At 31.2% G+C, this 11,114-nt stretch overlaps 1 protein-coding gene across 1 annotated transcript; it reads right to left on the reverse strand.

Annotated features, from left to right (window-relative positions):
* Window positions 1–1,039: 1,039 nt before the first annotated feature.
* Window positions 1,040–4,817, reverse strand: LOC149174627 (LEAF RUST 10 DISEASE-RESISTANCE LOCUS RECEPTOR-LIKE PROTEIN KINASE-like 2.4). Its single transcript, XM_089422643.1, has 3 exons — window positions 3,982–4,817; window positions 2,359–2,403; window positions 1,040–2,268 (listed from the first exon to the last, which is right to left on the reverse strand). Exons 1-3 carry the CDS (start codon window positions 4,730–4,732, stop codon window positions 1,196–1,198), a joined length of 1,869 nt encoding a protein of 622 aa, XP_089278769.1. The 5' UTR covers window positions 4,733–4,817; the 3' UTR covers window positions 1,040–1,195.
* Window positions 4,818–11,114: the final 6,297 nt, after the last annotated feature.

The raw sequence follows: 11,114 nt of genomic DNA on the forward strand, positions 1-11,114 counted from the left end.
ATATATTTTGAATCACAACTTGTATTCATTTTGTGTAGATCACTTGTTTATTTACTTGTTTCTCTCCTTTAGTTTCAATTATTTAATTTCTTTCCTTTATACAACTTGAGTTGGCCTAATGGTTAAGAACATGTGTAGATCACTTGTTTATTTACTTGTTTCTCTCCTTTAGTTTCAATTATTTAATTTCTTTCCTTTATACAACTTGAGTTGGCCTAATGGTTAAGAACATGTGTTTCCTCCTAAAAATTCATTCAAAACTAGAAGGGGTAAAATATGTATGCCTTCAAATTGCTGAGAAAAATGCATCCTTTATCCCACCAACAAAAAACTCTCATTAGATAATGATAATAATATTAAATTTGAAATCTAAAATAATATATTTTATAATATAAAAAATCATAATATTATAAATTGATTACAATAAGATATTTTAATGTGATACCAAAAACAATTTGCAAATCATTTATACTATAATCCATCTCATTAAAAAAATTGCTGATCCCATTTTCTCATTTTCTCAATCAACATGTATAGAAATTTAATAATCCCATTTCCTTACTAAACATGTATAAGCAGTCAAGATGCAAGATTCAAAATTCCATACATATGGAAAGTCTTACACATGTTTTTAACGTGATCTAAATATTGAGGGATACAAGTATAGCTCCTTCATTTGCCTATAACGTGGCATCTTTGACAACATGTGAACCCATACTATACTTTGTGCCTTCCGAAAGCACTCTCAACTTTCGGTTGCTTGTGGGCTCCCAGCCTCCCTCCATGGTCAACTCACCTTATCCACAGCCTATCGTAGATTCGCAGCAAATCACAGGCTCATCTGAATATTGAAAGCTGCAATCTTTTTAAGATGAAAAGAAAGTTTCCCGGTGAAAATTACTAAAGAAAATAGTGACAGTTAAGGTTGGAATTTTGGCAAAAAAAAAAAAATAAGTGGTTGGAATTTTGGTAGAAAAATTTCAAGAAATCTTGCAGTACCGGTGTTTGAATCATGTTTTTATAGTAGAAATGGATTCAACACTATGAAAAAGCTCTGGGACATCCAAAATCTTGAAATTTGACGACAGTAATCTAGATTTACAAAAATCCCTGTCAGATTTTATCAAAATATTATGGAAATTTCCATAATTTTCAAAGAAAAACAGAGTCTGATTAGACTACGCGCCAAATAGGTTCAAGATACAATCCAGGGATGCAAGGGCAATGGAGGATTGGTCACATCATCTCCATTTCCTTTTAACATTTGAACAACCTTGTTCATGCAAGGACGATCAGCTGAGTTGTATTGAATGCACCACAATCCAACTTTGATCAGTCTTCTTGTCTTCTCTTCCTCTTCTGCTTCCATATCTCCTTTCAGTCTCGTCCCCAAGTCCCCACTCTCAAGCAGCTGAAAAGCCCAATCAGGAAAGTAAAATTGACTGGGACAGCTCCCTTCCCAATTGGTGTTCTTTCTTCCTCCGACCATCTCTATCAAAAGCATTCCAAAACTATAAACATCTGATTTATCTGTAACAGGACCCATATCTCTGTAACACACCTCTGGTGCAACATATCCTGGAGTCCCTTTCCAGCCCGTCATTGACACATGGTCTTCTCCCTTGCCACAAAATTTTGCGAGACCAAAATCGGAAACTTTTGGTGTAAACTCTGCACCAAGCAATATGTTGTGAGGTTTGATGTCGAAGTGTATGATGCGCTTCTCGCAATCTTGGTGTAAATATGCAATTCCACGAGCCGCACCCAAAGCAATTGAATACAATTGTTCCCACCTTAGCACTCCCTCCTTCTCTTTTCCTGCAAATATGAATTTATCCAGAGACCCATTAACCATGAACTCGTATACCAGCGCGCTTGTTGGGGTTTCGAAACAATACCCCAACAGCCGAACCAAATTGACATGATGGACCCGTCCAATGGTGGCCACTTCATTCATGAATTGGGCCTCGCTGTGCCTATGCCTATCAAGAATCTTAACGGCCACTAGAGCGCCATTCCGAAGTTTACCTTTATAAACCACACCATACCCTCCAGCTCCCAACCTTTCTGCAAAGTTGTTTGTGATCTTCTTGAGGTAAGAGTATGAATATCTGGTTGGCATTTCATAAGCATATTCCTTTAGGAATTTCTCTACCTTCGAAGTAGCGATGCGGCCAGGTCCAGCAGGCCTTTTCCTCTTTGAATAAAACCTGAAGAAGAATAGTAGTGCTATTGCTGCTATAACAACAACTGTTACAACGGAGCAACCTGCGTTGGAATGAACAGATTGATGTCAGCGTTATCTTAATCTAACCCCAAATAGATTATTCTTTAAAATATACTGAATTTGATATTTACTTATTATAATCGGTGGCATGTTTCGACCTCCAGTATATGCAGTACCTGCAAGAATCCGCAGTTTTTGGTTAGAAAATTCGGACTGGACATCTAAGAAAACACATATATATTCTTGAACCTATGATTGCTATATGTCTTTATCAACCTAGTTACAGTTATTATATTGGAATTTGGTTCGAGGAATTTTGATTTAGGGAGTTGTTTATATTGGAATTGGATAATGAGTGGATAAGATTTGATTTAAAGAATATTTTTCGTGTAATATATCATTCAACAAATAATATGAAAAATATTTAAATTAATTTTCAATTTCAAATAAAAAATACCAAATTTAATTTAAAAATTATTTATTTTATTTCACTGTTTTTTAAACCTATTGGAATCAAATAAACACATTGGAATCAAATAGTTTCTTTCAGTTACTATTGTGTAACAACGATCCATACTGTCCAGAGATCTCTCTAGAGATTCAAGTGGTTCGTTGGGTTGATTCATGATTGAAGCACTTTGTTGACTTGATTGGTTGGGTTTTGAATCAAGCGATTAAGTACATGGTCTAATTTCTTCAAGTGCAATCATCCTGGGTTGTAGAATGAATTTCTAGACTCAATAATAAAAATATCAAACATTACAGTTCAATTAACAAAAATTAATTTAGTGAGCTTGAATTAAATTAATATTTAGTAAAAAACTAGATACTCTGTTAGAAAAAATTTACTTGCCAACTGCAATTATGTGTGATAGGTGTATGGCAGATTCTTAGTTTGACACATCTTTAGATTTTTATTTTACTTAAATTCTCTAATCAAAATATTTATTTTACTTAAATTGTCCAATCAAGATATTGCAACTTAATGTATATAAAATTAACATATTAGATTAAATAAAATTAAAATATTAAATATATTGAGTTAGTTTTATTACTTTTTGTGTTAATATTTCATAAAGGCAAATCGTTAAATAAGATTTAAATTTAAACCGAACAATGTTATTATACATTTCACTGTGTATATCAATCTCATATATTAATGTGATTGTGTTAGTATAGTATAGATGTTTTTGAATTCAGGATTATGTGATCCATATTACATTAAAAAGAGTCTTTTTGGTAGAAATCACATGAAGAAAATAATGTGGTTTATCATGATGATAATGATGAACCACACTGGCTGGTTCGAAACCCGTCTTTTGTGATTTCTACAGAAAAGACTCAAAATGTAATGTATTGTCTGACATTTCAACACTATCAAATTACATAAAAATAAAAATAAAAATAAAAATAAAAACAATAAAATAATTAATAATTAATAATTATAATTATCAATAAAACATTTTAACTATGTCAAAATACATAATAAAAAAAACACAAAATTAATATTATAATTATAATTAATAATTAAACCAATTTATATTCATCTTAACATTACTAGACGTGGGTGATAAAAAAATCTCTTAAAATGTAAAAAATACAAATTACTTTTAGAGTGAAAAAATATTAGATAAATCTAAACTATAAAATCCAAAATCAAAATATAAACTACTGGATGTTAACCATAAAATCCAAACTACATTTAATTGAGAGAATTCAAACTCAAATTTGCAAAAGGCCATCAGAAAACCTACCGTTGGCAGGACATTTGTCTGGATGCGTGCTGCCATCGGGACAATAGCAAACAAATGTGGTTGGTTTCAAAATATCATAACCGCAAATCCCATTACCCTTCAAACAAACTGCACAGCTTTCATCTCTGTTGGGGTCGACATGCCATGTAATCTCAAAACCTTGACCCAGTAAAGTCTGATTATCCATGGACTGCGTATAGAGGTTCTTTTTAATTGGTAGCTGAAATGCGTTACAGAATGTTGTGCCCTCTGAGTTTAAATGTGGACTCAAACTATAGTACCAATCATTGCCACATAAACTCAAAGTTCCAGAAATGTTGTGAGGAATTTGATCATCGCAGCGCTTCCAAAGCGTGAGATTAGTGTATGTATCCAGGATCTGAAAATTAGAGGCGGGCAACCAGAATTGAGAGTAGTTACCTGAAAAATTGCATCTGCCTCCCCACAGATTATCGTTAACAATTGTCAAGATTTTAGATATGCTGCTGTTCGCCAAGAAAGATGACTCCAGTATGTGATATTCGTTTCCACCGATATGAATCAGGGGATGGTTGTCGGAATCACATGAGTGTACCTGAAACTCAGGATCGCCACAACCGCTGCCATTTTCCCCAAAAGGGTACGCGATTTCAATGCTCCCACATGGAGATGTATGGGAAACACAATTAATGGCGAGACATGATGTTGTGGAACAGAGGAGGAAGAAAACAGCAGATGCAACAAGATGGCACAGATGAACGGTGAGAGGCATTGAATCGGGAAAACAGAAAGAGCGCGAATTTGGATGCTTTGCTCTTCTGTTAATGAGTAGCTACCTCAACTTGACAGTGGAGGCTAATGGCAGCAAACATAATAAGAAGGCTCTGCAAATACATCGAGCAGATGGAGGAGATTATATTGGAGAGTGGCGGCCTGAATGAGACAGCAAACACTGCAAAGTCAAGCCGCCTGCTAGACAAGTCAATTGTCCTTTTTGGGTCCGACATGGCACCTACCCGTGACCCTGAAGCTTAAGTGGATTGTGCCCTTACCCCTCAAGCTTAAGTGGATTGTGGCCCCTACCCTGATCCTGACCTGAAGCTTAAGTGGATTGTGGATTTTTGGGATTTGACGGACGTGGGTGAGGTTAATTATTTGACTCCTTAATTCTGAGCTTAAGTCTATTGTGAATTTCGAGATTTGGTGGATATGGGCGAGGTCAATTATTTGACATTGTCCATGTCCATTGGGCTTAAGTCTATTGTGAATTTCGAGATTTGGTGGATATGGGCGAGGTCAATTATTTGACATTGTCCATGTCCATTGGATCCACCTACATAATGAGGAAAGTCTAATTTGTAGAGAAGGGTTTGGTTTGGCCTTTTTGTGAGTAGTGAAGTTTTACTAGGCTTTTCAAGGAAAATTGTGGTGCAATTAAGACTTCGGATTGTACCTTTCTCTAAAGATGGAATTTGACGGGTAAATTGACTTCTCTAGAAATGGAATTTGATGAGTAAATTGACTATTACAGTGTGATTTGCTTGTCAAATACAATTAAAAAATTTACAAAACTGTCATTTCTTAACACTACGAAAACAAGTTTATAAAATTATGAAAACCTTCAAATTAAATTTAACTCATAGCTATATTTTGAAATTCCAACTCTACCCACTAGGTAAATGGATTACCAATTGTATACAAACGTACTCACTAGTGTGCTCTATGTTATGGAGAGCCACAGATGGCAGAGTCAAATTTCATTGACTATGTATAATTTATTTTGTATTTTTTAGTTGGTAAAGTTTTTATTGAGTATTATAATTTAACAAAATTTTCTTGATTTGTAAAAAGAAAGTCCCATCACCAATTCCGGCGTCTGGAATTTTGGTGTTTGGAAATCTCACCAGCCAGTGTAAAATGAAAAAAATAATTTAAAAATTCAAAAATATTATTTTATTATTTTTTAAAGGAATTTGTAAATTTGTTACTTGCTATTGAAAATGTTTGAGATAAAGTCGGAGGAATTGTACTCATACTTTTGAACCTAACACACAATGTTTCACAAATATACCAAGAAAGTTTTAAACGAAGTTTGGGAACCCAATATTTATGAGCAAATTCTTTCCCATATAAGAAGTAACTTTATGTGACACAAACGAGATTGTATCAGGGCCTTTTACTTATACAAATCATCCTCTTCTTCTCACTCAATAATTGTAAATGGTAGTCAACCTACAAGTCAATTCACTCATTCAACTCAAGACATAATCTTACACCACCTTACTCACATCCATTACACCATCACATTTAGTCGAACTCTCATACACATTACACTCTTTGAAAACTAATAATGTGGCTTGAAAATATCAATAGACATGTCACTCCAAAATAATATCAATAGACATCATTGAATGTAATATATGGAAAAACAATGTAAACTTTGAAACGAAATGATAACTGATACCATTATCCATTTCGTTGAGGTAGCAAAAAAGTCAACCGATTTTGAAAAGTGGTGATGTAGAATACATATATTTTTTTCCGGAGCATATTTTGACACTTTAAATTTTCTTATGTATCAAATATAAATATTTGTTTTTAAATGTTGGTAATTTTCACGCTGATTTTGAAATGTGTTGATGCAACATCAACCTCCATTTTTAGAGGGCTTATTTTTGAAACTTTATATTTTAGATGAATGTCTTTCGGATTAATCACATCATTAGGATTTGGTCGATGTTTCGAACCAACTAACTTTATATTTTCTAATGTATTAACTGTGGATATTCATATCATTAGGATTTGATCGACCTTTCGAACCAACTAACTTTATATTTTCTAATGTATTAACTATGGATATATTTTTTTAAATGTTACATTTTTTTGGCATTTTAATTTTTTTTTTTTTCAATTGTTTTTTAAATATTGATTACTTAACAAATTTTTTAGTTGTCTTATTTCTCTTTTTTTAAACGTTGATTACTTAAAAATACAAATATAAAAATATATATAAAAAAGGCGAAAAAAAATCATAAAAAAATTTGAAAAAATAAATAAATTTTTTTTAAACTATAAAAATAAATAAATAAAAATATAACAATTTTAAAAAACTTTCAAAAAAAAAATATTAAATTAAACAAAACAAAAAACCAAAAAAATTAAAACAATTTTAAATAATTTAAAAACAAAAATAAAAACAAACTAAGTTTAAAACCCATTAAAATTAAATTTTAAAATACATTAAAAAAATATAATAAACATAAGAAAGCAAAAAAATTCAAATTAAAAAATAATAATAATAATAATAATAATAATTAAAAGTTTTAGAACATTAATGTTAAAATTTAAAAAAAAATTATGAAAAAATGTTTTAAAAAAAAATGGAGAGTGGAAATCCACTTAATTAATATATATATATATATTAAAAAAAAAATTGTTAATATTTTTATTTTTATTTTTTTTAAGTGGGCGGGACTTCTGAATCGGATTTCAGCCCCGCCCACTTAAAAAAATAAAAAAATAAAAAAATAATTGTTAACATTTTTTTTAAAGGGCAAGGCTGAACTCTGATTGTCAGAATCGGATTTCAGCTTAGCTGAAGGGCCCAGGGGCCGGCCCTGGATGAGCGGAGCTGCACACAGCTCCACCTGCCCAGAGCCGCACCTCGGGGCCCTTTGGCAAGGCTGAAATTTGATTCTGAGAATCATATTTCAACCCTGCCCCTTATTTTTTTTTTAAGTGGGCCGATCTGAAATCCGATTCTCCCTCGTCCTCCAATTTGTTTTTTTATTTTTTATTTATTTTTAATAATTCTACTTTTCTAAGATTTTAATATTAATGTTCCAATTTTTTTTATTTTTTTTAATTTAACTTTTTTGTTTTTTTATGTTTATTATTATTATTATTATTTTAAATTGAATTTTAATAGTTTTTAAATTTTTGTTAGTTTATTTTTAAATTATTTAGAATTGTTTTAATTTTATTTTTTATTTTTTTATTTTTATTTTTATTTTTAGTTTTTTAATAGTTTTTTAAAATTGCTGTATTTTTATTTATTTATTTTTATAGTTTTTATATTTATTTTTTTTCAAGTTTTTATCGTTTATAAGATAATTTTTTTTTTTTTTTTAGAAAACATGTTTTTGTTATTATTTATTTCTATGTATTTGTTTTAATTTTTTAATTCTTATTTTTATAGGTTAATTTTGTTTTTTTTAAACATTTTTATTATTATTATTATTATTATTATTATTATTTTTCTTTTTAAGTTAATTTTGTTTTTATGTTTGAATATTTTTTTGTCTTTTTATTATTCGATTTTTTTTTTCATATTTTTAATTTTTAATTTTTAATTTTTTAAATATATATTTTTATTTACTTTTTGTTATATTTTTTAACTTTTTATTGTTTTTATTTTTGTTTTTATTTTTAAATTATATTTTCATTATTTTTTTGAAATTTTAATGTTTTTCGTCATGATAAAATCTTTTCATTTTTTCAAAATGTTGAAAATTTATCCTTAAAAAAAAGCAGAAGTTTATTTCAATATCAACACATGAATACTTTTGGTTTTTAGGGTGGTTTTTGCACAATTTTTGCACAAAAATTGGTTTTCATTGTTATTTTTAAAACATGTTGAAAATTTACCCTAGAAAAAAAAATTTGTTATTTCAGCATCAACACTTTTCATTTTCGAGTTGATTTTTCATGTTTTTGGGGGATTTTTTTGCTAGAGTTTCCGTTTTGAATTTATAGTTCCTGTTTCAAAGTTTACGTTGTTAAAAGTAAGCTATTTGATTTATTGTATGCATCCATGAGCATCAAATTGGGGCTGAAAGATTCATACCTAGAAATTTTATATGTAGAAAATTGATGGACTAGAGAGGAAATACAAATCAAAATCCATCAACTGATTTTTTTTTCAAAAGAATACAGGAAAAGCTTACCTCACCCAGACAACTCATAGAGTTCGATTGAAGACAATCTACCCAAATGGAGACCAAATTTAAAACCTATAATGTTGATGGATGAGGGTTTCCAGTGACAACGAATTTATTCACAACAAAACTTTTGTCTCTAGAGGCAAATATAAGCACCTTCGCTATTGACTTGTTTACATTTTGAATTGAAATTTTGATAATGTGCGTCAACATTGGTTCTTATTTATAGAGTTCTAATACATGCCATGTATATTTAATAAAATAATTCTCACACACATTATCGATAATCTTATTTTAAAGTTTTTATTTTAAAAATTTTGCAGTGTAACCATCTTGATGTGTAATGTTAAAGAAAAGGCTAAAGACAATATCAAAATTTTCAAAAATTTAAACCAACAAAACTTATAGTTTAGCTATTTATATTTCAATATATTTTAACAAGTCGGTTTACTAACAATACATACTTACACTTTTATAATATCTTGAAGCATAATTGAAAATCAAGACGATAGTGTTGGAAATGCAAAAATTGGCAGCTATTAATTATTTTTTCCTTAACCTTAATATTTTCTTGTGAACTTAATTAATCTTCTTATGTTCTTTAGTTAGATATTTTCATCAAACAAATATCAAGAACGAAACAATAAAAACAGAGGACACAAAAATTAGGCTCTCAGTCAAGGAAAAATCCCTCCAAGGGGAAAACCCAAAAAACTCTTCTCTTCTTATAGAATTAGCTTCAGATGAGACACAAAGACTCAAACCCTAGACCAAGTCCTTCTCCAAGTACCAAGTCAACCCTCCAACAATTCTTTCCCTGATTTTGCACCAACCAGCTTCAAATTGCAACTTTGACTTGCTAGCTTCAACACTGCAACTCATCCTACAACTTCGACTCTATGATTTCAGCCTTGTAGCTCCTGCAAAAACCCTAATCCAGCTTCCTCCTGAGACCTTCCTACAGAAAGACAACTCCTCCTATGGTCAGCGAGGTCCAGTTAGGGTATTCTTCCTTCTAACTACAAGATACTGCACTTCGTCCTACTGCAACTCATACTTGCAACTTCGGCCTCCTTCTACAACACCAGAAACACTAGAGCTTTGCATGTGTGAGAGAGATAGAGCCCAAAAACAATTTCATCCTTCTTTCTTCTCCTAGACATTCACTTTTCCTTCTTCCTACTTCTTAGCTACAGATTGAATTCTTTCTTGAGAGATCGAACTTCTTGATAAGTGCATGCTAAATGAGGTAAAACTGCTTCTTTATATAGCCTTTCATAGGGGTCGAATTCCCTCCTTTAGGTTGTCTTGTAACTACAGGGGCTGACCTGTACTTTTGGAGTTTCCAAGACTTCTTAGACTAAAAAATAATTCTTTTTACGGTTACATTTTTCTCGAAAGGTTCTTATAAACATGATGTTGACTCCTTTGACTCTTGACAATAAATCCTAAGACCTAACAAACCCTAGAAACATGAAAAACATGCTTTTACCTAGAATACCATCAATAATGAGCATGAAACCCAGGCTCTATAAAAATAACTTTTTCTTATCTTGTTTGTTGTATAGGATACATATTGAAATGGGTACAACAACAATTATGAAGACTGAAACTAGTCACATTTTAAATACTCCCTCTTAACTAGGACGATATTCATAATTGTATAACCATTACATCATCATTCTCAAACTAAAAAGTTCTCATAAGAAGTGTCAGATTGATAAGCCATATTGTAAACATCATTATAATGACCAACATTTTCACTAAGGCCTAACTTGACAAGCTCAACTACAATTGAGAGCATTATGTTGGGAGAATTTATGTGTGATACCACACAACCTCTACAAGGTACGTACCCCATCTGGATGTCTACAATGTATGTCCTTTTAGGACTATTCTTGTTTGGGATCTCCAATCCTAAGTCCTCAAATAATATCGGTCCTCTTTGACCACTCTTTTCTTGGATACCTGTCACATCCTCAAAGAGTGTCAGTACCTTTCCTTTCTTGGATGTTATATCCTAAAGGAAACCACATATTCTTATCCAATCCTTCGCAATTCCCTCTTCATAACCCAAAAAAGAGAATGCACATGTGATGTCCAACATCACTCCCTCTCAATGAGAGAGGACATCCCTATTCTCCTTTTGACAAGAGAATAGTTCCATGCTCTTATTCAAGGAGACTCCTTTGCTTCCTCTAAAAATCCAGAGGA

The sequence above is a fragment of the Pinus tabuliformis genome, chromosome 4_1 (genome assembly GCF_031772625.1).
Source record: "Pinus tabuliformis cultivar Carrire ecotype Pingquan chromosome 4_1, CPIR1, whole genome shotgun sequence".
NCBI classification, from domain to species: domain Eukaryota; kingdom Viridiplantae; phylum Streptophyta; class Pinopsida; order Pinales; family Pinaceae; genus Pinus; species Pinus tabuliformis.